The sequence below is a fragment of the Capricornis sumatraensis genome, chromosome 22 (assembly GCF_032405125.1).
Source record: "Capricornis sumatraensis isolate serow.1 chromosome 22, serow.2, whole genome shotgun sequence".
NCBI classification, from domain to species: domain Eukaryota; kingdom Metazoa; phylum Chordata; class Mammalia; order Artiodactyla; family Bovidae; genus Capricornis; species Capricornis sumatraensis.
In genome coordinates this window covers 23,126,456-23,152,283 of record NC_091090.1, presented here as the reverse complement: position 1 = coordinate 23,152,283, position 25,828 = coordinate 23,126,456, and the positions used below count along the sequence as shown (strand labels likewise).

Sequence of the window (25,828 nt, the reverse complement as noted above, 5' to 3'; positions counted from 1 at the left end):
AACTCAACGAACTCTTCACCAAACTAATTCTTAGCTCCAAAAGGCTCTATATCTTTAAGATGTTTTGAGCTTCCTGCCTCTCACGGTTGGGGCTGTAAACAATCCACAAGTTGTAAAAGTCCCCAATTGTTAGGCAAGTTAGAGAGCCATCAAAGGGGTTTGAGCTGAAACATTCTTTTCATATGCAGGAGACTGTTAACTGAAGCCCTGAGTTAACTTTTTCCAGAGAATGTCAGAAGAGTAGAAAGCACAGTACAATAAAGCAGGCAGACTCTGGTGTTGGGGGGTAGATGTTCAGGAAAACCCAGCAGGAACCCCTGAAGCCAGATCACGCCTTTGCATTTTGTCGGGCTTCCTTCCTCATGACCTTTGCCACCGGCGGGATTCCTCACGCTGGCTCCCAGCAGTTAGGTGACCAGCAGAGCCAGTGCTAGTGAGATACTAGGTTAGGTGACCAGCAGAGCCAGTGCTAGTGAAGATACTAGTTTAGGTGACCAACAGAGCCAGTGCTTGTGAGGATACTAGTTTAGATGACCAGCAGAGCCAGTGCTAGTGAGGATACAGGTTAGGTGACCAGTAGACCCAGTGCTAGTGACGATACAGGTTAGATGAGGGAAATAAGTAAATAACGTAGACAACACCTAAAGATAAAGTTTTCCTGCTAATTATGACAACATAACTGAGACATAAATTCCAGATCCCATGATAGTTGTGTGCTGGTTTTGAAAGGATGTTTAAAATGGCTGACTCTTCTAAGTCTTTATTTTCCATTTTCTTTTTATTTTCCCTAGTTGAGTGTGTTTTTAAACTAACATTTTGGAGAGTGTTATAAATACAGATTATTTATATGTGGAGTAGATAAACAGTTGATCTATTGGGAAGACTACTTAGGGATGTATACTTATCCTGAGCTTTCCTTAACATGAGAAAAAATTGCTTATATCTGTGTAGTATTTTCAAGTTTTCAAATCAATACCATCCTTCGTCTGAGAAAATAAAAATGTTACCTGATAGTGTGGCCTTCCAGTTCTCTGTATGTGTCCAGACAAATGGATGCTGAGTCCATATTCTGCTCCACATCGATTGTGTGTGTTTTATGCTGTGACAGAAATGTTTTTGTTTGAAAAAAACACATGCACACATATTTCCCTGACATTCTTCCAATTTTTAGAAAAATATGTTCACATTTTTCCTACTGAAAACTTAGTTTCTTTCTGGGCAGATATATCATCTTTTTAAAAACCTTTCCCCCAAGATTTCTTTTTAAATGGTTCACAGTTAAATTTAAATTTCTATATTTAGGTAGAATTATGTTTATATACCAACCACCAGTATCCAGGAAATTCAGCGGTAAGGCTGACACATAGGGAGTTTATAGTCTGTTTCATAGTCTGTGTATTTAGACGAGGTTGGAAGCTTACTTAGCAAAATTGCTTGAACATCCAGAATTTCTTTAGTACAAATGCACTATTTGATTTCTTTGTAATTGTTAAGATAACAGTGTGTCACTTTTTAAAGATTAGTTCTTAGGAATATGTGTTAGATTTATTCCTTTCAAAGAAAGATGCATTCAGGAACAGCTTTTATATGTAAATATTTTTATAATATTGGATAGAGTTGGTTTGCTGCAATCACCATTGATCAAATTTGGAAGAAGTTACAGGCACATTTTTGTACTGTTTTCTCCAGCATCTTTATTTTTTTCAGCTGGATGTATTTTATATTCCTCCTAACTAATCAAAATAAGAAACTGGTTTTGCCTGTGCCAGAAAAATAGAACTATCATTTTTCACATTCTTTTATTTTCCAGGTCATTTTCAAGTAAGATTGTGTTTCTGGGACTTCTGAATTCCAGAAAACTCTCAACTTTGTAGATAGAACAGCCCAAATGAACATTTCAGGGGGAATCTAACTTTTCATGCAGTATGTTTTGTGTTGTGCATTCCAGATACAGTTAACTTTTTGTGTGTATGTGATTAGTGTGGAAAGAAATTAATGCAGTCCAGTATTATGATTTATGGACTGAATCCTTTGCCCACTGAAGACTTGCCAAAACTAAAACTATTTTTTTTTCCTTTGGATATTAGAAACAGCTACTGTTTTTGTTGATCTTTTAAAGTTCTGAATGGGCCTATTTCAAATCATACCAGCATGGGAGCTCAGATTAATAATATAGTTATTCAACTAGTGATACTGAGCAAAACCATTGCTCACATGGATATGAGGATAAAATTTCATAAAATTATTTTCAGGTGCATTAATGCATTTCTGGAAGCTGCACTTGATTTTTCTTTTGCATGAAAGAAATCAAGGATTTCTGTTTATTGTATCAGTTACAGGTGGGCATATAAGTTAATTGCATTTTTTTATACCTTTAAACATAAGACATTTTGCTTTTTAAAGCAGTAATGTGATTGCTGAGTGATCCCCAGAGATTTTTAACTCTTAGTGTATTTATCTCTCTTGAGACATCATGACTGTAGTATATTTAATTTAGATTATTAAGAAAAATTTCCTTTGTTGTTAGTTACAGCAAGCTGCTGAAGTTTCTCAGCTTCGGGGAGCAAGAGTAATCTCTGCTGAAGATCTTCTGTTTCTGATGCGCAAGGATAAGGTAATGTAAAAGAATTTCACTGTATTGAAATGCCATACTTTGTGTTTAATTACACTTATGTAAGGAAGCTACCCTTGTTATATGGCTTTCATATTGGAATCATAAGTGTTGAACTCATGTTTGGAAATCATAGTTTGCACAACAACAAAATGGTTTACTACAACAGAATTGATTTTTTTTTTTTTACATGGACAAGGGCACTTATATAAAACTGCTGACAACTAATTCTCACTTATCCTTAACATATCTATTTAGACATTTTCATTGCTACATGAAATTCACTAGATCTTGACTGGGTACTTTGTTCTGGTAACTGGGATATAACTAAATGGCATATTTATTTTTCTAATTTTATACAGGGTTGTAGATGTTCATAGAGTAGTTTTTCACTTGAAATACAAAGTTTTTTCTGTGACACTGGTTAATAGGAAAAGGCAAATCAATCAAGATGAATATTGCAATAGCATAAAATATATACTCTTATTACTTAGGGTTTTTTTATTTGCTAGAGATCTGTCTTTGAACTCTGATATTAAACTATTTAAGCATATAATTTTGTCATAACTGTCTTCCATGAGTAGCTAGTTGAAAACATTTTGACTTTCTGCATGTTTTTAGTACAGTTTTCATCTAAAAGGTCCTTACATGTGGAGAAACGAGCTGAGTAACCACAGCATGTTATGGTAGCTGCTAACCCAGATGAGCACCCAGGGCTTAGTTCCTAATGCTCCATCTTTCATTTCTCCATTATTTTCCCCTGGTCTTTTAATTACACTTACTGATTTTTCTTTCACCATTTTTGTATGTTTGTGGCTCAGATTTTTATCAGAAGGCATCCCATCTGACCTTCAGGATATCCTGTCTTTCTGATACCCATTACTTTATATTCATAAAAACCTTTCCTTCTAATTGATTGAAGATTCACTAAACTTGGATGAAGGATTTTCTCTTCTTTATGCTGTGGGATATACAAACTGCACCTCCACCAGTCTACCATGAAATTTTATGAATTTTTAGTTCATTGACTCTTACGTGGTATGAGGACTATAAAGAGAAAAGAAATGTCTTTACTATCAAGAAGCTATAATCTGGTTTAAGAAATCTGTATCATTGAGTTGAAGAAGCATTTTGAGACTCACAGTATTTTAAGGTTGTGCGATTAGATGGAGAGTCTGTAAAATGTGGTGGAATGGAGGTTTTCTGCCTAGGTTGAAACTCATGCAATTATATTAGAATGGAACTAACCAGGGTTCAGGCTTAGTAATCAAGGCAAACCATGATTAGTATGATGGCTCTGGAAGTGAATAGGAAGGAAGGTTTTAGCAAGATAGTGAAGCGTAAGGCTATTCAGGAGCTAGTAACGTCACTAGGAAGACATAGGAGAAGTAGGCACCATACAGCGAGTGGTGCTGAGAGGAAGGAGCCTGAATGTGCCCTTGGAGAAGCAGGGACTGTGAGCCAAGTTCTTTATGAAGACAGCTGGGTAACAGTGGAGTTAGCATCAATCCTTTGCAGAATACCTCCAGTAGGTTTTTCTTTTTCATCAACAGAGGTAATCAGGCCAGCACAAAAAGTAGTCCACGTCAACACTTTTTCCTACCTCTTGGAGGAGTCAACGTTTTAAATCCTATGGACCCCTTCAGGGACATATACCAATTGTCAAAGCCCTTCTACTGGCCAGAAGGACTCTTAATCAGAATCTTTTAAGCAACCAGGAACATAGCTGTAATATGATAGTTGCCAGTGTTCTCATCTTTCTCCTCCAAATAATAATTTTCTTTATATGCTGACATGTTCCAAACAGAATTTAAAGTAGTTTACACAACTGTAATATAAGACAGAATCAAATCTAAAATACTGAATGGAATCAGAGCAAAGAGAAAGGAGGGATAGCAAAGACCTGGATCCAGGTATATGTTTTTTCTCTTAATAATTCCAGTTTATATTCAAGTAGAAGTTGTTGACTGCCCACTGTATTTTACATCCTGCACTAGACAGCTTCGCTCATTTTCTGATTTATTTCTCACAATATTCCTCTAAGGTAAGTACTTTACTTACCTTGTAAATAAGGAGATTGAGGTTCAGATGTTATGCGTTCCTTCTGGCCCTGCTTGGCTCTAATTGTGAGACTATCCTGAACCTCAGTTTCCCTATATATAAAAAAAGATGATAATGTTTGTCTGTATCTCAGGGCTATCAAAAATATCAAATAAAATGCATGTAGAAGAGCTTTGTAAAATATGTTTCAGCTGCCATTAGGAATCTTAAACCTGAAGACCAGAACCCAGTAATCATCTACTCTAAGTATAAGCATACAACTGGCAACCAGTTCTGTGTTCTTGCCTGGAAAATCCCATGGATAGAGGAGCCTGGCAGGCTACAGTCCATGGGGTCGCAAATAGTCAGACTGAGCACACACATCAGTTACTTTTAAAGTTAAGCGGTATTGTAGTCTTCTAATAAACCTAAAAAAGCCTCAACTATCATTCATCAGCTTTGAGTTTCATAAAAAATGCGTTTCTCAGATTACAGGATGTTTTCCAGAAATATAAAACATAAGCCAACTCTTCTAAATAAAAGATTCTCAGGGAATTAAAAAAAATAAATAAAAAAGGAAAGTGCTTGACTTCTTCAAACAGTTGTTGCAAACTTTTGTATAGGTGTTTATAAATCATTTTAAAAAATGAAATTTGGTCTTGACGGTGTACAAAATTCCACAAAGACAGTATTGTCAGCTTACTGTGGAGAATGTGATATTTATTGCAATCTTCAGAAGGAATTTAACAACAACAACAAAAAACAAAAAATAAAATTAATTGTGATTCTGGAGTATCTGAATACCTTCAAATCAAATGTGCTTTTAAAAATGCTTGTGTTGTAGCTTTTATGTTGAATTTGATGACTAAACTTTATATTCATAGTACTATGCTGAGAATTGCTATATTTTTCCAGTGGTCCTGGGGTACAAGTTTATTCTATTTAGTTATCACTGTTCTTGTTGCTGTTGTTGATTCACTAAGTTGTATCTGACTCTTTGCAACCCCACTGACTGCAGCACGCCACGCTCCCCTGACCTTTTCTTTATAGCATCAGATTTTACTTTCACCCCCAGACACATCCACAACTGGACATCATTTCCACTTTGACCCAGCTGCTTCATTCTTTCTGGAACTATTAGTAATTGCCCTTCGTTCTTCCCCAGTAGCATATTGGATACCTTCCGACCTGGGAGGCTCATCTCCCGGTGTCGTATCTTTTTGCCTTTTCATACTGTTCATGGGGTTCTCTTGGCAAGAATACTGGAATGGGTTGCTATTCCCTCCTCCAGTGGACCACGTTTTGTCAGAACTCTCCACTGTGACCTCTACATCTTGTATGGCCCTACATGGCATGGCTTCATTGAGTTACACAAGCCCTTTCACCACGACAAGGCTGTGATCCATGAAGGGGATTTAGTTATCATAGTAGTTTTTAATCATTAAAATGAATATATGTGTAAAGTCTCTTCTTTACTTATTTCATATTTTTAATAGAAAAAACTTAGAAGACTGCTAAAATACATGTTTTTCCGAGACTACAAATCAAAGATTGTCAAAGGCATTGACGAGGATGATCTTCTGGAAGGTAACTTAAAGCACTAAACTAAAACTTATGTGACACCTGTATGCCAATGACACATTTATACAGAGTCAACATAGATAACTCCCATCAGAGTTCAATGTATGTCCTTCTGTTAAATATGTAGTTTAGTAACTGCCCAAGTATTTATATAGTCAGTACTTAAATCTTGTGATTTTTCCAATTGTGTGACTTCAGAGTAATCTGTTATTTTAATTCTTCTTTTAATAAAATAACCTGCTTTACTTCAAAATATCATGAAACTGAGAAAATTGTGCCGATATAAAACATAATTGATTTTAGCAAATATAATTTTTCTGTTGTGAATGTAGGGAGCCTGAACTATTATATCTTTGAAATTGACACATATGGTTTTTTGTTACTTTATTATAGAAAGTATCTGATATATTTTATACTGTAAAGTCACATCATTTTAATGTATTATTTTCGGGCTGTTTGAAATCTAACCAGAAATCTGACACAAAGTGGGAATTTTTCCTTAGCTGACTTTCCAACTTAATTCCCTGTTTTAGGATGTTTAGAAAAAATATTTATGTTGCAAAAATCAAATACTGATAAGCTGAAAACAGATAATTACTAAATAGTACTAATCAAAATAAATGTTTGTGTTTTTAGAAATAACACATCTACTTTGTATTGAATATGGTCACTGTATAGTGGTATCCTTTGCTAGTGATAAAGTAGCTAAACAAACTCTACTGTATTAAGGACAATTCCAGAAAATTGCTCAGAACCAACTAAAGAGTTAACTGACTTTGAAAGAGGACCAGTTACTTTCATTAATCCTCAACAGATCCGCAAGAGTAATAGCTGTGTCAAAAGAAAAAAAAAATACTGATCAAACATTTAATCAGTATTGTCTATTTCATATTCCTACAGTTCTCATACAATTTAACTCCTGCAAAATAGTTCTCCAAATGAATTTAAATGCTTTCATTTATGGTGAGCATGAAAAACACAGACCTGGAGCAAACAGATCTAAATTCCTGTTAATCCCGGTTCTCTGCTTTCTTTCTAGAAGCATCATTGAGGCTCACTTTTCTCATTTGAAAGTCAGAAATTATATTACTGGCCATTACAGTTCAATATGATATATGAGAAGCACCTGATACACTCCTGCCACTGAATCAATGATGGCTGTTAATATGATGCTTTGAACACCAAGAAGCTCAGACTAGTATTCAGTTTTACTCACACTGTCATATGTCAGTTTGATGCCCTCTCCTCCTCAATTTATTTCAAACCTCTCCACTTTATCATTTAAATTTTCTAATTTCATGTGCCTTATATAAACTTCTAAAGTACAGTTGACCCTTGAGCAACATGGAGGTTAGGGGTGCCAGCTGTCTCTACAGTTAAATTTGCCAAAAACTTTACAGTTGGCCCTCATATACACTGTTCTGTGTCCCCATACTCTCCAACCATGTAGAGTCATGTAGTATGCATTTAGTGGAAAAAAAAAATCCAGGTTTAAGTGGATACACGTGTTTCAAACTTGTGTTCTTCAAGGGTACACTGTAGTTGATACAATTTATAAAATAAAATACTCAGGTAAAATACATTTAATACTGAAGTGGGTCTTCTGGAATGGCCATGTGAGGACTGTGGTAGACTCTTTGCCCAGAGAAACACATTTAACTCATGAGAATGAAGAAAAATAATAGTTAAAAAAATAAATAAATAAAATAAAAAATAAAATCTCTAGTAACTGTTCTTAAGGGCAGGCAGCAAATGGAGAAACATATTCAGAAACAGTCTACTAAATCTCATTAAGAACAGTGAGAATCTGTTGCCTTTGAGCCACAGTCTGCTCTCATCACCTCTCTCCTCCCTTCCTACCCTGGTGCCCCAGCTCAAAGTGATACAAGCTTTACTCTGGGTACATGCGTCCAGGAACACTGGGCCCTTACTTCTCTACCCCCTAATCTAGGGTGACAGTTTCACCCCAGGAAGGGCAGGAGGTCAGCCTCTCTTGTCTTCTTCAGCTCTGTGTTGCAGAACTTCACTGCTAGGCAAGCACAGCTACAAGGACTGTGACTGTCACTCACTCTAGTAATAGGGAAGCTCTCAGGTTGCCCCGTCTTGACTTGCTGCTGCTGTTGCTAAGTCTCTTCAGTTCAGTTCAGTTCAGTTTAGTTGCTCAGTCGTGTCCGACTCTTTGCGACCCCATGAGTCGCAGCACGCCAGGCCTCCCTGTCCATCACCAACTCCCGGAGTTCACCTTCAGTCGTGTCCAACTCTGTGCAACCCATAGACGGCAGCCCACCAGGCTCCCCCGTCCCTGGGATTCTCCAGGCAAGAACACTGGAGTGGGTTGCCGTTTCCTTCTCTAATGCGTGAAAGTGAAAAGTGAAAGCGAAGCCGCTCAGTCGTGCCCAACTCTCAGCGACCTCAGGGACTGCAGCCTATTAGGCTTCTCCGTCCATGGGATTTTCCAGGCAAGTGTACTGGAGTGGGTTGCCATTGCTTTCTTCACATCTTGACTTGCTCACAGGGAGTAAACTTCACACCAGAAGAGACAAGCCTTGAAGACAGGAGTCTGAATCTATAACGAGGTCCCCCCTCTTAGATCCAGGACAGGCTTTCTTGGAGTACTGACTGCTCTTCCCAACTCCAGCTCTAGTACAGAAGTGCAGAGATTCAGCCAGTAAGAGAGAGCCTTAATAGCAGAGAGCTCTACAGCTCTTCCTGCAGGGACTGACTCTTTGGAAAAGAGCATTTGGAAGGTCTTGACTAAGAGTGTTTTAAAACAATGGAGATCCTGGTGGTGAACCAATAAGAGGAAGCTGGTCACTTTGATACTAATAACAACACAGAAAACAGTGCACCAGCTTAAAGTTTTGACAAAAGAAAGCAGTAGCTAAGAAGAGCAATAGCTAAGAAGACCCCCTCCTGGGGTCAGAGCAAAACTTACAGGCTGGTCAGCCTTGACTGTGCAGAGTGACCCAAATTATTTAGATCAGTCTGTGGAGCAATTTGTGCTCAATAGTATTATTGAAACAGCAGAACTCTCAGCCAGCAGTTAGTGGAAGCTAACAGCTGTGTATGATACAAATAGAGTCAGACCAGCCAGAAACTTAATGGAGAGAAAAGTGACAGCAAAAGAGAACCTGACTTAAAAACCACAGTCATTCCTGGTGGTGGAGTAAGCTCTTCACATGCTCAAGGCTGTGCTATCTGAAGAGCAACACTGAAGGCTAAAAAGGAGACTTATTTGAACTAGTCCAGCCAAGTCACTAAACAAACAAACAAACAAACAAAAAAAGCAAATGATGACAACAAGCCCCAGGATGGAAAGGGAATTATTATCTAGAGTTGCTCTAGTATATTTCCTAAAATATCCATTTTCATCAACAGCAACAACAACAAAATACTAGACATGCAAAAAAACAGATATATATGATCCATAAAAAGGACAAGAAAAAACAGATAAGACAAAGTACCTTTGAGGAGGCCCAGATGTTGGACTTCACAGATGAAAACTTTAAATAGCTATTATAAATACATTCAATTTTTTGGAGTATAAAAAACTCCAATACTTTGGCCACCTGATGCAAGGAACTGACGTATTGGAAAAGACCCTGATGCTGGGAAAGATTGAAGGCAGGAGGAGAAGGGGACATCAAAGGATGAGATGGTTGGATGGCATCAGCAACTCGATGGACATGAGTTTGAGTAAGCTCCGGGAGTTGGTGATGGACAGGGAAGCCTGGCATGCTGCAGTCCATGGGATCGCAAAGAGTCAGACATGACTGAGCGACTGAACTGAACTGATAAATACGTTCAAAAGACTTAAGGAAACCATTTGTAAATATAACAAAAGAAAGGTATGGTTACAGTGTCTCACAAAATAGAGAATACCAATTAAGAAATAGAAATTATATTAATAGAAACAAGTAGAAATTAAATCCACATGCATACACACAGACATCCCAGAGGGTATCTATAAATGTAATTATGTAGGTAAATAGAAAATATGACTGTGTTAGCAATTGTATTAATATATATAACTGTACTGTCGAGTCTGTAGCATACAGATATGTAGTATATTTGATAGTAGCAACATAGGTGGGTGATAACGAAGTTGTATTGGAGCAGGGAATGACAGTTTTTATTCTCACTCTAAAATGTTAGGGTTGTCTTTATTTGGTATATGAGTATGTAATTTGTCACATTAAAAAATAACCCAGTTCTTACTAAGTCACACTGATAACCTTTGTGTATTAAACTGTACTAATTACGTATTGTATGTTACATGCCTTCCTGACTTTTTGCAGTAACTTTCTTAGAGTTTTGTTTTGCTTTGAAGTATGATAGTTTTATCTCTTATGAGAAAAAGAGTAAAATCTCATCCCATAGATTTTACATAGATTGTCATAGTAATGTACCTAGTATTTTCTTCTTTTAATTTCAAGTTGCAATCCTAATGCCTTTTATTTATGTCTTTGTTTTTATTTTCTCAATTGGGCTTGCCATAGCAGGATTCTTTTTCCAAATCTGATAGGCTTCTTTTTTTTTTGGTAAGAAATTTTAATCAATCTATAAATACTTACTGTAGCAATTGATTATTTGGTATTATTCTCTCAATCTTATTCATGACATAAGTAGGTGATTCAATTCTGTAAGACATTATGCTTTTTTTTGGATACAAGGGTTCTCCTTTGGAAGATTATTTTGAGAGAATTCCAATTTTGAATTTTATATGCAGTATTCCATACTTAACAATGGTTAGGACTGATGTAAACCTATTTAAGAATATTTTGTTTTTCCTTCCTTTATCTTCATGAAGACAAATTGAGTGGCAGCAATAATGTAAACAAAAGACAAAAAATCGCTCAAGACTTTCTCAACTCTATTGACCAAACAGGAGAACTCTTGGCAATGTTTGAAGATGATGAAATTGATGAAGTTAAACAAGAAAGAATGGAGGTATAGTACATGCTTCCCTTGTTAGAGTAATAGAAGAACCATTGCAATGTGTATAATATTGGATTATTCTATTCTTAGGTCCTTTAAATGTTTGTCTGAATTGTCCAAATCAGTGGTTTCATGTCTGAAGCAGCATTGTGCAGTGAAGTAGTCCTGGGAAGGATGTCAAACTCTGCCTTCATAGCTGACTTTGGGAAACAGCTTCAGTCCCCTGTTTCTTTGTTTCCACCTTTGAATATGAGTAGATCTTCCTAAGCTTCCTTCTGGATTTTACTTTTACTGATATTATTTTCTTCCATAAAAGCTAGTTTATAATTAAATGATTTACTTAGTTTTTGTACCAAACCATCCAGTTATCTTTGTGGGGAAAACTAATTCTTACTGCTTTTGTGTTGGCATATGGTATGAAGAGCTATATTTTCCAGTGTGTAGCTGCAGGCTGTGGTTGGCCTCACCGGCTAAGGTAGTATCCAGGGCAATTACATGCTTTATATTGCTGTAAAGCAATGTCAGTGACAAGTGCTTGGATTCCCTGGGCATGTTTTAAAAATGGATAAGAAAAATTGTATGCCTTCTATGTACCCTAGCTATTTATTCATAAAATTGTTTCCTTAAATATTATACTTTGGAAAAACAAAAGTAGTGACTGATTTCATTTGAGTGCCTTTCAATATATAAGGCGTCATTCTTATCATTCTTATAATGCTTTTACATGCTTTTTAAAAAAAAAAAAACAAAACTCCATTTTTCCCCTTCTCTTTAAATTGGGCAAGAGAGGTAATTCCAGAGTTCTGAAAGATTGTGCTAAGTGCTGACTTTATCATAGTCTCTATGCATGCTAAAAATATAATTATTTCATGTTAAATTTTGGAGGAAGTCCAGTAGCCATCCATGCTTTATAAAATTTAACAGCCTTCTTTCAAGAGTTAGTATGCTTAGATCACGAGCTGTGATCTAAAGGCAGTGTTCTTCTTAGGTATCAATTACCTTGGAAATGTGTGGTTATCTTGGTTTGAGGCAACTGCAAATGATTTTAGTTCAGCTTTGCCTTGGGCAAGAAACATGCTCAGTTGTCCAAAGCAGATGATAAACATATATTTCTGATGTCATTATGGCCTAAACAGGATATGATTGTTTAGTGGCATGGTTTTACTTATGATGTATTACGCAGAGAGCAAATATTGTTGATGCTTTATTTTTTAAACATTTTTACATTATACAAATGGGCATTAAGAAAAATTTATTAAGAAAGGACTATACAGAAAACATTAGTGAAATTGAACAAGTAGCTCTTTCAATTTTGACAGGAAAATCTCTGTCAACCAAGTCTATTGCCCAGAAGGGCATTCCACAATCAAGGAGAAGAAGAGAAATGGAGCATGTTGTAACAGTAAGCTCATAATAGCAGGCTACTGTGGGCCTGGAAAACTGGTGAGTCAGTAAGGTACAAGTTCAAATGAATCAAATATTTGGAAATGTAGGGCAGAAAAAGCTTAGGAGCTCATACGGTTTAAATTTCTCTTCCCTATAGTTATAATATATATTGCATAGTGGTGACTAGGATAATAAAATATCAATAGTTGATAGAAACAATTGCAGTCAAAGTCAGCTTCATCTATACAAGAAAAGTTAAGATTGCCAGCTTCTCCAAGCCTTGAATCATAACTAAAATCTCTAACCAAAATAACAAAGAGTAGTTTTGAGATTCTATTCATCCAAATAACAGAACTTAAACTGGATAAAAATTGCTGAACTTGTAGACAAAACTGTAGACAGTAGAAAGTGGAACCGTTAAGAGCATAGTCCTTGCCTGCTTCTAATTTGACAGGTTATAGTTTCAAGCGTAAACCACAACTGTGGCAGTCCATATGAAACCACTTTGGACTCACAGACTGCAATCCCTGGCTTTTAAAGTGCAGTAGAGTAATCAGTCCTGGCATCACTCAGTGATTCAATTTTCCTCTAAGCATCACTTACAGTTGTAGAAGCTTTGTTTACTACCTTCTCCCCTAGAACGTATGAAAATGGTATAGACCTACCAACAAAGCTTGTTATTGTTTTTTTTCTTTTTTGTTTCATTTAAATGTAATTGAGAAGAGAAAAAGAAATATATAGACATAAAAACTCTCTTGGGACCCTAGCTTTTTCTCAAAACATTGAGGAAGCGTATGAAAAACTGAGTTCTTTCCTGTTCTTTTCAGCTGATTTGTGTGTGTGCTTGGCTTTGTGTTTTACTCATCATTTGCTTCGTTAAGTATTATATATTTGAAATATAAAAAAGTGTAAATTTTATGTCCATTTTTTATATCTGCTTGCTAGTCCATCATCATATTAAGTGAACTAACTCTTATTATCTTTCCCCATCACCAACACTTTGGTGAATGAATAGTAGAGATCTATGACCCATGACCTCTGAAGATCCCTCTTAAATTATCAAGTGTAGATTAAACAATGTTCAGAATTGCTTCAGTATATTTGAGAGACTAGGAAAGAGAAGCAGGGAAATAATAAGCCTAATACATATAAATACAACTCCCCTCCAAGCACCTTTCAGACCCCCTCTACCCACCACCAGAAAGACCCAGGTGTGCTTGACTGTTGATCCTGTTTCTTGCATCCCAATCTTTTGAGATCTGATCAACTAAATGTGACTATCAACCAAGGCCAAGAAAGGATCACTGAAGCCTGCAGGTAGCTTTGTATTTTCTTAACAAAGGACCTGTGGTGACTTACATAAGAGCCTCACATATGAGCCTCAGCTAAGACCCTGCTGCTCTACTCATTAACCAAGTAAAATATCCTGTCTGATGAGCTGCTAGGGTTTGTGAAGGAGGTGTAAATAAGGAACACTAAAAAGAAAATTGAGTGAATTCTCTACTTTCTGACTAATCCTCAAAAAGGTAAAATAAACAGGGGACCAAAGTTCAGAGCTCACCAAAGGGCAGCCTTTAAATAGCTTAGGGTGCTGAAAGTCCCCAGTGACTGTTTATTGTTTGTTTTTAAGTCAGAGGCCTAATCCTGGAATCTAGAAAGAAAGTAGAATGGAATACATAAAATTTGAGGCAGCTTAAAGATTGTTTAAAACTGACTGAAAGTTGAATAAGACCTCATGTGCCATCTGAATTGTACTGATAGGATGACCATGCTCTGATTGGCTTAGCCTAAGTCATATGCTCCATCTCCAAAGAGGGGGCAGTTAACCTCTGTAAAAGCATGAGTGCCTGCAGCTTTAAGAAGAAGGAAATAGGTGCTGAAAAGGCAGACACAAAGGTCCTTAAGGATAAATGACCTCTCATTATGTGTAAGAATTGGCAGAGGAGGTACGTCATAATCTTGACTCTCTGCTCAAATCTCTGGGATTTTTTCCCTTAGAGACAGCATGTTAGAATGAGCGGAAATCATTTTCTTTGGATTTAGGCAAACCATCCATCCATCCGTCCTTCCACTCTTTAATTCATTCAGCATTTGTCTGAGCTTCTTTTGTAAATCAGTCACTGTACTAGGTCCTGAAGTTACAACTATAAAAAAGACAAAATATGGTTTCTGCCCTCACAGGCCTTTAGTAATAACTGGCAAGTCAAAAGCTAGCTGAGTACACTGGTAAGGGGAATATAGGCTCAATAAATGGTTGGCATTTTTATGACTATTTCTGTATTTGGTCTTGAATTTTGAACCTTCATAGTAGATTATTGGTTGTGTGATGAAGACATGTATATTCTATTTCACTTGCTGTTTTATTTGAAATTTTGTTTATTCTGAAGTAAAGCACATGTCTTCTTCAAGAAATATTTTGTGATTAACTTCAGAGTGGTTTATACAACTAGCTTCAGTGTGGTTTGTTGAAGAGGACACAAAACAGAATCATAGTACTAGGGTCCATTTTAAAACGTAAAATAGTGTGATAGTCAGGATCCGTTTCTGAAAGAGATTCATCAAAAGAACACATCACTGTGTCTTTGTTATTCATTTCAAGGTAACTTTTGTTCAGATAATCTAAAAATACTTTGTGAAATTGTTCTTCGGGGAATACTAATAGAAATACCCCCAAAATCTTTGGTAATTCTAGCTAGCACAGAGCAGAATTAATGTAACTTAGTGTATATTTTTCTGGCCTAGAAACTGCAGACCAGGGAGCGTTACATGACTTTAGGAGAACCCAAAGGTTGGTATGATATATAACTCTGAAACTAATTTCCAGCTCTGTCAAACTACTTTTTATCCCCACTTTCTGATTATTGGGCTTCCCTCGTGGTTCAGATAGTAAAGAATATTCCTGCAATGCAGGACCTGGGCTTAATCTCTGGGTCAGGAAGATCCCCTGGAGAAGGAAACAGCAACCCACTCCAATATTCTTGCCTGGAGAATCCTAGGGACAGAGGAGCCTGGTGGCTATAGTCCACGGGGTCACAAAGAGTTGGACACAACTGAGGGACTAACACTGATTATGGAATGGTAGAGACCTGTATATTCATTGCAGTAAAACATCTGGAGAAGACATATTTCAATCAATGACATGAAGAGTAAGTTACAAATCTTATAACAATAGAATATTCCCTAACTCTTACCCACGTCCTTATCATCCTGTAGGTTAATACATCAGATTTGACAGATGTTCCTCAAAGAATTCATTCAGGCTTTTCTTATCCATGTGAACTATGAGCTGTGAACTAGGGTAAAGTCAGACTTCTGTTTTGCTCAGAGTGCCCCACGTACCAGCTGTGAAACCAGAAGTGGTTGGGTGATGGTAGCAGTGTTTTGATCATTCTCTCACATTTAAGATGCTTAATCTCTTGGATTAAGCTTAACTGTAGAAAAATTTTAGAGCAAAATCAGTCAAATAAACAACTACCGTCTCTATGATAAAAAAAATTCAGTATCACATTCCAAGTATCATCTTCCACCTTCAGAGTCGTTGAGGATTTTTTACTATTTAATGTCTGGGTGAAATTGAATTAAAAAAAAAAATTATCTTCCCTGCCTAGTCTATTAAGGAGCAAAATACACGGTGACAGCATTGAAGCAGTAATCATAGTAGTCATATTTCCCTTAACCCAAATCAGGTCTTGCAATCCAGTGTCCATTGGTATCTTTTGTTTCGGAGACAGAGTATGTATTTTAAATCTGGCCTTGGTAGTAAAATACAGAAACAGTGATGGCCATCCACTTCCACCTTCCTCACCAGAAGTTTCAGCTTCAGTAAAGCAGAGCATCATTTGCCAGGGGGAAAGATGCACAGCAGTGATGCAAACCGACCATCCGTATCTCCCCAGCTTTGCTGCACCACACTGTTGAGTCTTGTTAAGTGCACTTTGTAGGCTGCACTGTCCAGTCTTGATTTTCCTCCTAACACCTCTGATGACACTGTCCAATTAAGTTTTTAATAGAATCAATCAATATTTTCTTTCTCAAATAATTTCACCTTACCCTTTTGAAAATGCAATCCTTTACTTTTAAAAGATACATTTCAAGGGTTTCCTTAGAGATCAGTCTGCTAGCTTGTTTATAAAACACCTTGGCAGAGAAGAGTTTTAAAATATCATCGAGTTTAAGAACACCACAGGACTTACCACTAATTTACATTTAATGTTTATAGTTCTCAAATTGTGGCTGTTGTAATAACCAAAATATTTTTGTCCTGAATATTTTGTAGATTATGTTTCCCTATTCTTTCTCCTTCACCCGAATTCCCCACAGTAGGTGGGCAGATTTTTGTTACGTAGCCTGGTTTTTATTTATCTTTACTGGTTTAATCTCAGCAAGTCAGTCCTTCTAAATATGAAAATAAATGTATTCTGTGGAAAGAGTTTTGTCCTTTCAGCGCCATCATTTATTGAGTGGAATTAGACTATCATTGATTGTGTGGTTAGGTAATTTCCTTCTGTTCCTTTATTTGCATCCTTGCTAAGGAGCTGCCTTAAGATCAGTTCTTTTTTTTTTTTTTTTTTTTTTTAATTTTAATTTTTTATTTTTTTAATTTCAAAATCTTTAATTCTTACATGTGTTCCCAAACATGAAACCCCCTCCCACCTCCCTCCCCATAACATCTCTGTGGGTCATCCCCATGCACCAGCCCCAAGCATGCTGTATCCTGCGTCAGACATAGATTGGCGATTCAATTCTTACATGATAGTATACATGATAGAATGCCATTCTCCCAAATCATCCCGCCCTCTCCCTCTCTCTCTGAGTCCAAAAGTCCGTTATACACAGCTGTGTCTTTTTTCCTGTCTTGCATAGAGGGTCGTCATTGCCATCTTTCTAAATTCCATATATATGTGTTAGTATACTGTATTGGTGTTTTTCTTTCTGGCTTACTTCACTCTGTATAATCGGCTCCAGTTTCATCCATCTCGTCAGAACTGATTCAAATGAATTCTTTTTAACGGCTGAGTAATACTCCATTGTGTACATGTACCACAGCTTTCTTATCCATTCATCTGTGGATGGACATCTAGGTTGTTTCCATGTCCTGGCTATTATAAACAGTGCTGCGATGAACATTGGGGTACATGTGTCTCTTTCAATTCTGGTTTCCTCGGTGTGTATACCCAGCAGTGGGATTGCTGGGTCATAAGGTAGTTCTATTTGCAATTTTTTAAGGAATCTCCACACTGTTCTCCATAGTGGCTGTACTAGTTTGCATTCCCACCAACAGTGTAGGAGGGTTCCCTTTTCTCCACACCCTCTCCAGCATTTATTGCTTGCAGATTTTTGGATCGCAGCCATTCTGACTGGTGTGAAGTGGTACCTCATTGTGGTTTTGATTTGCATTTCTCTGATAATGAGTGATGTTGAGCATCTTTTCATGTGTTTGTTAGCCATCCGTATGTCAGTTCTTATTGTTGCCACCACCTCATGGTAAATCATGCAAACCAAGCTGCATTAGCAATTAGACTTACCCTTAGATCATTGTATTCCTCATTTAGAAATAGGAATTTTGGAGTAAGCTATAAATATTTAGTGATCAATGCAATCTGGTGCATGTGGATGGCTGTTGGGAATTCTCCTGTTTATTAAGGATTGGTTCAAAGGGCAGATCAGATCCTGCCAGGCTTCTGCTGTTCCTGACTCCGTTTTCTGTAGAAGAGTCTTAACTCCCTAGCACGTTATTCATGCATCTTTTATAATATGGCCCCAACAAACTTTTTCATGTTCATCTCCCACCATTCCTGCTCCTCCTCTTTACCCATAGTACTCCCCGAAACACACATGTATACACACACACAAACACACACACACTGCCATCACCACCCCACACTATTTAAGGAGCCCCTTGAACTTGCAGTTCCCTAAATAGGCATTCATCTTTTCTTGCCTTCCGTTAATCTCTCTCCATCTGGCCGCATCTGAGTTCTGATATTTTAGTATGTGAAAGATTATAACTAGCTGTTTTTTGCTTAGTTTGACTTACTAAATAAGGTCCTTGAGAGCATGGACATACTATACTTTCATATCGTCTGTACCCAGCACAGTGGCTTGAACATTATAAACTTTCATTAACTATTTGTCCAAATAAGGGGAATTAATAGGTGATATATGCAAATATTATTAGTCTATCCTTTGGACAACCTGAATTTTTTCTCTTCTGCTTAAAGAATGCAGTTTCCAGGTATATAAAATTAGTCTTTTCTTCTCATTTACATAGGATTACAAAAAAAGCTATATACCTTTATGAAGGTTTTGTACCAGGAATTCTTCAACACACCTTTTAAGGTGCCTTCCAGTTGCAAATAGTTTTCATTGTTTGAATAATTTCCTGTTTAATTTAGAGTAGTGGCTTTTCCACAGTTCTAGCTGTAGAAGTTCTCCTAACCACACTGCTTCAATATTTACCTGCAGTGTTCAGATATGTCTACAGGCTGATACTGAGCATCAGTTTTAATTTTAATGAACAGATTTTTTTTCAAATGAACCAATACCATCTGTGACCACTGGTTCATTCCCTCTAGTTGTCAGTTCAGAACATTTGGCAATAAATGCTATGCACTTCTTGTGTATTTGCTATTATAAGATTTTACAATTTAGCATCTTCAAATAATAACATATACTTGTTCACTTCTCTGATCCATTAAATAACTTCTCTGGACAGTTCTGTTAGTTATTGGCTGATTTCTACTTAGAAAATAGTTTGAATTTGTAGATGCCTTTTAAGTTACTGTTTAATTTCTTGTAGCATGGAAATCTTGCATCTCCACATTTGCTCTATCACATCTTGTTGATAGAGCCTTCAGCATGTCCAGGTCTGGGTCTCTTGTTCCAGTGAACACCTAAGTTTGTTACAACTTTGCCTGTCTTTAATGTTAGTCTTTCTGAACCAGTTAGTTTGGTATAATTGTCTTTAACAGTATATTAATATTTTTTCCCTTAATTTCTTTCAATTGATGATATTACCCTTATTTACATAGCACATGCATTTGTATCTTTTTTTATTCTTCCTCAGTTTTTTGCTTCCTCACCTGTTCTCATTAATTCTTTTTTATTTGTAATTTCAGAGTTAACCTGTATGTAATTCTTTCAGTGGTTATTTTTAAATTCTGAGGAAGCATAAATCTGTACATCTCAGTTTATGGCCCTTAAAAATGAAGTAGCATTTTTTTATTTTGTGTGTGTGTGTGTGTGCCAGCCCCTGTACTAGATCGTGGGGACATGGTATTCCCAATACAGTTGTTTCCTTGACAAAACATGTAATACACCAGAGAAACAGATATAATAGTGATAACTACAGAATCCTGTATAGACTTAGTACACACCACACAGTGTTGTAAACCTTGACACAGACATCAGCTCATGTCTGCCCTTGGGATCAGTTCTGTTATTATCCTCTGTTTGCAAATGAGGACCCTAAAGCACTTGCTGAAGATCACAGTTAAAAGGTAAAAATGCTAGGAAGGAAAACTCATGGGTGCAAGCACTATTCTGGAAAAGGAAAATAGCAGAAAAGTGTCCTATTTCTTCCACCTTGGAAAAATTGATCTGGAAGCAGTTCCTTGAGTTGTATATGGTTACTAGCCTGCTGAGCTTCAAGGCAAAGAAGCTTATTTGCTTTATTTTTGCTTTTCTTTGGCTATTTCAGGTAATGGCTGAAAAAAAATCACATATTTTAAAAGATAAGAGATTTATCATATTTGTTTTACAAATGTGAACCTTTGTTATCTTAAATCCACCATTTTCAAAACCATGGTTGATATGAGAGAGCACTGTTTCTTCTTTCAAAATGTTTAAAAATACTTGCAGGGCCAAGGACACTTGGTTATTTACATATTGATGTGAATTACATTGCTTACCTCTTAATCATCTGCTGAAAGGGATTTCTTTAAAGACTTTTGGTCAGCGAGGGGTAAAGGTATTTACCCGTTGAATTTTAGAGAAATTTAAGGGTAGAGAACATTACGTGATGTGCTATGTTCTATTTCTTTGGGAAAGAGAAGATTCAAGAGAGATATTCTAGGAGGTTGATGTTTCAGAAATAAAATAAGATGTCAGCTTTGTGTTTTTATAATTTTGCATAATTCTGGACAAGGACCAAATTCTCTTAATTAATTATGCCTCTTCTGATCCTTCCATAAACTGGATGCAGTCCAGATACATATGGGTTAAAGAGGTTTTTGTAAGATTACTTCAGAACCTACGCACCATTTAAAACAATATTTCTATGAGAAGGTGCAGCCTGAATTCAGAACACACTTTTAGGATTTAAGTTGGAGGATGTTGTATTTTAGTTTTAAAAGTTAAGTTTTACGTGTTCACAAATTTTCAGTACAATAGAACTGCTTCGCATCTCTAGAAACTGTTTTATCCAGCTTGTTTTCTCTGCTAACAAAACTACTAGTATCAGAGGCCAGTAAAAAATTTTGGCACCTCCACCTAAGTTGTTTTTATAAGGTTATTTAGGATGATCATACTCCCTACTGAGTAAAGGACTTAATGATTCCATTCAAGACTTTACATAATTTATGTCCAAGCTGCTGGCAATGTTCTGGTGGTAAATTAAAGATGTATATTAATTTACTGTGCTATTAAATAAAAGAAGTGTTGGTTACGCACAGCAAAGAGATCCTTTTTTTTTTTCAAGATGACAGTACAAAGTTATTCTGGGAGTTACACGTCAATAAGACTTGCCACTCTTCTTTCTGTAACTGGTGTACAGAGTGTATAGACACCATGGATTCATTCAGAGGCAAGCAATGACAAGCTAAATTTATAAATTCACTTATAACCCATATGATATGTTGTTTAGAAAAATGTTGAGCTCCGCATACAGACAAATTTTATCATGAGAGTATCTGTATCTTCTAAGCAACCCAACAAAGGAAATATAGCTGGGCCTCAGGAACTGCAAAGCAGGTACCAACGAAATCAGCGTTCTGTTCACAGCTTCTGATCGCCTGCTTCTCTCTCTGCACAGGCTTCATTTTTCTTTTCGAGTTGATTGACATTTTTTACCGCCTGGGTAACGCTCTGCGAGCACGTGCTCCCAAGTTAGCTTTTTCACCTGGAGAGAGGCAGACCCAACCCTCTGGGATAGGAATCTCAAATCTCAGTACATGGCCTCTGATTGACCTGGTTCGTTTTGGGTGACCAGGCGGGTAGCTGGCCACATGGCTGGAAGGCAGGGCCGCACAGTAACCACTCAGCTGTGGAGGCTTGTAGGGCAGCCTTGCAGCAATGGAGGCAGCCAGTGCCATGGACGCTCACTACCTCCAGGCAGCCCTCCACTGGTCCACTCATCATTTCTAGCCTGCACACACATCTGCTAGATCCAGCTTTGAGACTCTCAGTGTCTTCCTTCAAAAATGATTATATAATTTTAATCTAAATCTAATTTCCTTTTAAAAGCTACAAGGGATACTCTCCAGTTATCTTAGACTTAAAAGAACATGGCTAATAAAAGAATAAATATAAAAATCCCACTAAAGTTCCCAGAATGACAAAGAAAGTAAAATATTCTTCAGTCAAGCCTTTTCTCTTAAAAATATCCTCACTTAAAACTGTAAAACATTTCAACAAAAACATTTCTTCAAATATGTTATTTTAAATACTATATTACTTAAGCAAATATTTAAATACTATATTAGTTTCTCTGAATACTTGACTTGAATTTAATTCCACCTGTCTGCCAAATGTTGAAACTCCAAAACCATTTTCATTGGCCAGGTTAAATGTTTATTTTGTTTTCCCACATAATATGCTGTTTAAACTGTCACAGACATACCAACTCTGACTTCTTTTTAATAAGGACTTGGTAGGGATTTTATTCTTTCTTCAGTTAATGGTAAAGGATATGCTTCTCTTAAGGAATATGCAAAGGTATATTCACATTCTCTGTCTACAGAAGGTATCTACTGCCTTTGTTAGTGTTGGGAAGTAGACATTAACTTTCTTAAAGGAAGTGTAAAACATGTCCATTGTATTTGCCTACGTTTTTGAAGCCTCACTTTTATTTCCTTATAATCAAATTATCAATGACCTTTCTCATAGAGTGTCCAGTTTAATATAACAAGCGACGCTGTATAGACTAGTACAAGGAAAAAGTATCACACTACACTAATTTATTTGATCACGGGGTTTCCCTTTATGCTCATCTATGTTTATGTGATCAGATATCCATTTGAAAATGTTGTTCTTATTTTCAAAGAACACGTGTATCAGTTCAGTTCAGTCGCTCAGTCGTGCCTGACTCTTTGCGAGCCCATGAATCGCAGCATGCCAGGCCTCCCTGTCCATCACCAACTCCCAGAGTTCACTCAGACTCACGTCCATCGAGTCAGTGATGATAATCTAGCCATCTCATCCTCTGTCGTCCCCTTCTCCTCCTGCCCCCAATCCCTCCCAGCATCAGAGTCTTTTCCAATGAGTCAACTCTTCACATGAGGTGGCCAAAGTACTGGAGCTTCAGCTTTAGCATCATTCCTTCCAAAGAAATCCCAGGGCTGATCTCCTTCAGAATGGACTGGTTGGACCTCCTTGCAGTCCAAGGGAGGGACTCTCAAGAGTCTTCTCCAACACCACAGTTCAAAAGCATCAATTCTTCAGCACAGCTTTCTTCACAGTCCAACTCTCACATCCATACATGACCACAGGAAAAACCATAGCCTTGACTAGACGGACCTTAGTCGGCAAAGTAATGTCTCTGCTTTTGAATATACTGTCTAGGTTGGTCATAACTTTTCTTCCAAGGAGTAAGAGTCTTTTAATTTCATGGCTGCAATCACCATGTGCAGTGATTTTGGAGCCCCAAAAAATAAAGTCTGACACTGTTACCACTGTTTCCCCATCTATTTCCCATGAAGTGATGGGACCAGATGCCATGATCTTCGTTTTCTGAATGTTGAGCTTTAAGCCAACGTTTTCACTCTCCTCTTTTACTTTCATCAAGAGGCTTTTTAATTCCTCTTCACTTTCTGCCATAAGGGTGGTGTCATCTGCATATCTGAGGTGATTGATATTTCTCCTGGCAATCTTGATTCCAGCTTGTGTTTCTTCCAGTCCAGTGTTTCTCATGATGTACTCTGCATAGAATTTAAATAAGCAGGGTGACAATATACAGCCTTGATGTACTCCTTTTCCTATTCGCAACCAGTCTGTTGTTCCATGTCCAGTTCTAACTGTTGCTTCCTGACCTGCATACAGATTTCTCAAGAGGCAGGTCAGGTGGCCTGGTATTCCCATCTCTTTCAGAATTTTCCACAGTTTATTGTGATCCACACAGTCAAAGGCTTTGGCATAGTAGATGCCATAGTAAAGGCATAAAGCAGAAGTAGATGTTTTTCTGGAACTCTCTTGCATTTTCCATGATCCAGCGGATGTTGGCAATTTAATCTCTGATTCCTCTGCCTTTTCTAAAACCAGGTGCAACATGTGTATATCTTTGAATATTATAGTCTTTTATACATACTTTTCTTAAAAGAACTAATAGCTTTCACTGTGTACTTATTTTTTTCTTTAATTTACTAGGCATATGAATTCCACATGAATTGCATAGTGGTTTGTACTTTTTGCAAATTTCATGAGTACACCTTAGGTTTCTAGTATTAGACCTAATTCACTAAGTAAGGAGCATCTTGAGGGGGAGGTATTTGAAGCCATAGTGGTAGTGATCTTCCTAACCTTTAACTTCCCTGAAAAAACGTACCTTGAATTCTTTTCTTTTCTCCATCTATAATGAAAGTACAGATTGTTATGAATGCCACAGTCTCTCTTCAACTATCCATATCACAAGACCTGCTGGTTTCCTAAGTCCATTGCCCTTCTGTTTGAGTCAAGGGAGGCATAACAAAAGTTGATGCCGTAAATAGCTATATCAGTGCTGCAGGAGAAGTGATTTCACACACATTTTCCGTTTTGAAATGCCTGACTATTTCCCAGGAGTTAGGAACCTCATGGTTTCTTCCAGTGATATTTCTTCTATATTAGAATCACTGCAAATACACTGAGGCTATTTTCTAGTATGGACTTGCACAAATCTTAGAATCTATAGCTCTGAAGTATTTCTAAAGATTTCAGAACTTCACTAAGGTACAGGATACATACGGAATCACAGAACATCAGCACAATACAGAGGAGACAGAACTCAGTCATAGTGAGATGAAGCAGCTTAACCTGGAGATTCCCATGTTGTGTTCGAGATAAAACAAGACCTGGAATACAGGTCTTCTGATTCATGGGTCAGCATTCTCTTCTCTGGCCACTCTAGAGTTTTTCTGATGGAATAGAATGTATCTCAGGGTCATATAAGAAGATATATCAGAGCTTTAGATTATGATTAAAAGCTGTTACCACTCAAAATTACTGATTTAGCGGATATAGAGATTGGATTGGAATTGTATTAACCCTATAATATACCCTATCCGTTCCTTTTCAAATACACCTCCTCGCATGTTGTCTTATTTGCTTTCTGTTTATATCTTTATCATTAAAATAAAATAGTGCATAAATGGGGAACTTCCTAAGAAGTATGCACTATTTTTTTTTCAATTTTAAGTTTTTCATTAAGATGCGAAGTGTCTTCATTAAAATCCATCCTACATTTGCTTATATCAAAGATAAGTGTCTCTCAAGATACTCTTTATTACTTTCAAGTTTCATTGTTCTCAAGGTCACTTCAGCCATCATCCCACCCCCAAGTCTGCTTCAGTTGTCTTTTCTCTCATTGATGAAGTTTGAGATGGATGGCTTTTCATTGGCTGTAGCTAAGATTCCAGTAAATTGTTAGGACAGGACAGGTAAAAAAGCAATGTCCTTATCCTGCCAGTCAACATTTATGTAGAATGTGTAGATTAAAAATGGTAAGTATTGAAGAAGCACCCATTGTAGTGAATTGTTCATCAAGCCCCTTGTTAAGTCATTCACCTGCATTTGACTTGTTTTATGCTATCTGTCATGTGCAAATAGATAAATGCAAGTAAATCTATTTCTTTTTAAACTGGAGTATCTCAGTCTTTTTGGAGTTAAGATAATATTATTAGTTATTTGTTTGACTCCGTGTTGTCCTCAAAAGCATTCCCTGAAGTTAAAAAAATATATAAATTGCATTAAAAAAAAATGTTGGTGAGTATTGTGATGAGAGAGAATACTGACTCTTAAGCTCATTCATGGCCACTATGACTGCTAAAAATCAGGTCTAGAAATCAATATTATAGATCACAT

The 25,828-nt window shown here is 36.9% G+C and overlaps 1 protein-coding gene across 2 annotated transcripts in view; it reads left to right on the top strand.

Annotated features, from left to right (window-relative positions):
• The first annotated feature begins 2,584 nt into the window (after positions 1-2,584).
• The window catches only part of SUPT3H (SPT3 homolog, SAGA and STAGA complex component), a 138,146-nt gene continuing 114,902 nt past the window's right edge, over positions 2,585-25,828 (top strand). The window contains exons 1-3 of one of the 2 annotated variants that reach the window (XM_068960827.1): positions 2,585-2,614; positions 6,148-6,238; positions 11,043-11,182. In XM_068960827.1, the coding sequence (XP_068816928.1) occupies positions 2,600-2,614; positions 6,148-6,238; positions 11,043-11,182 (246 nt within the window). In that variant the 5' untranslated portion in view covers positions 2,585-2,599. Of the gene's footprint in view, positions 2,615-6,147; positions 6,239-11,042; positions 11,183-25,828 lie in introns of those variants that run through there. The other variant, XM_068960825.1, reaches the window with a different exon arrangement.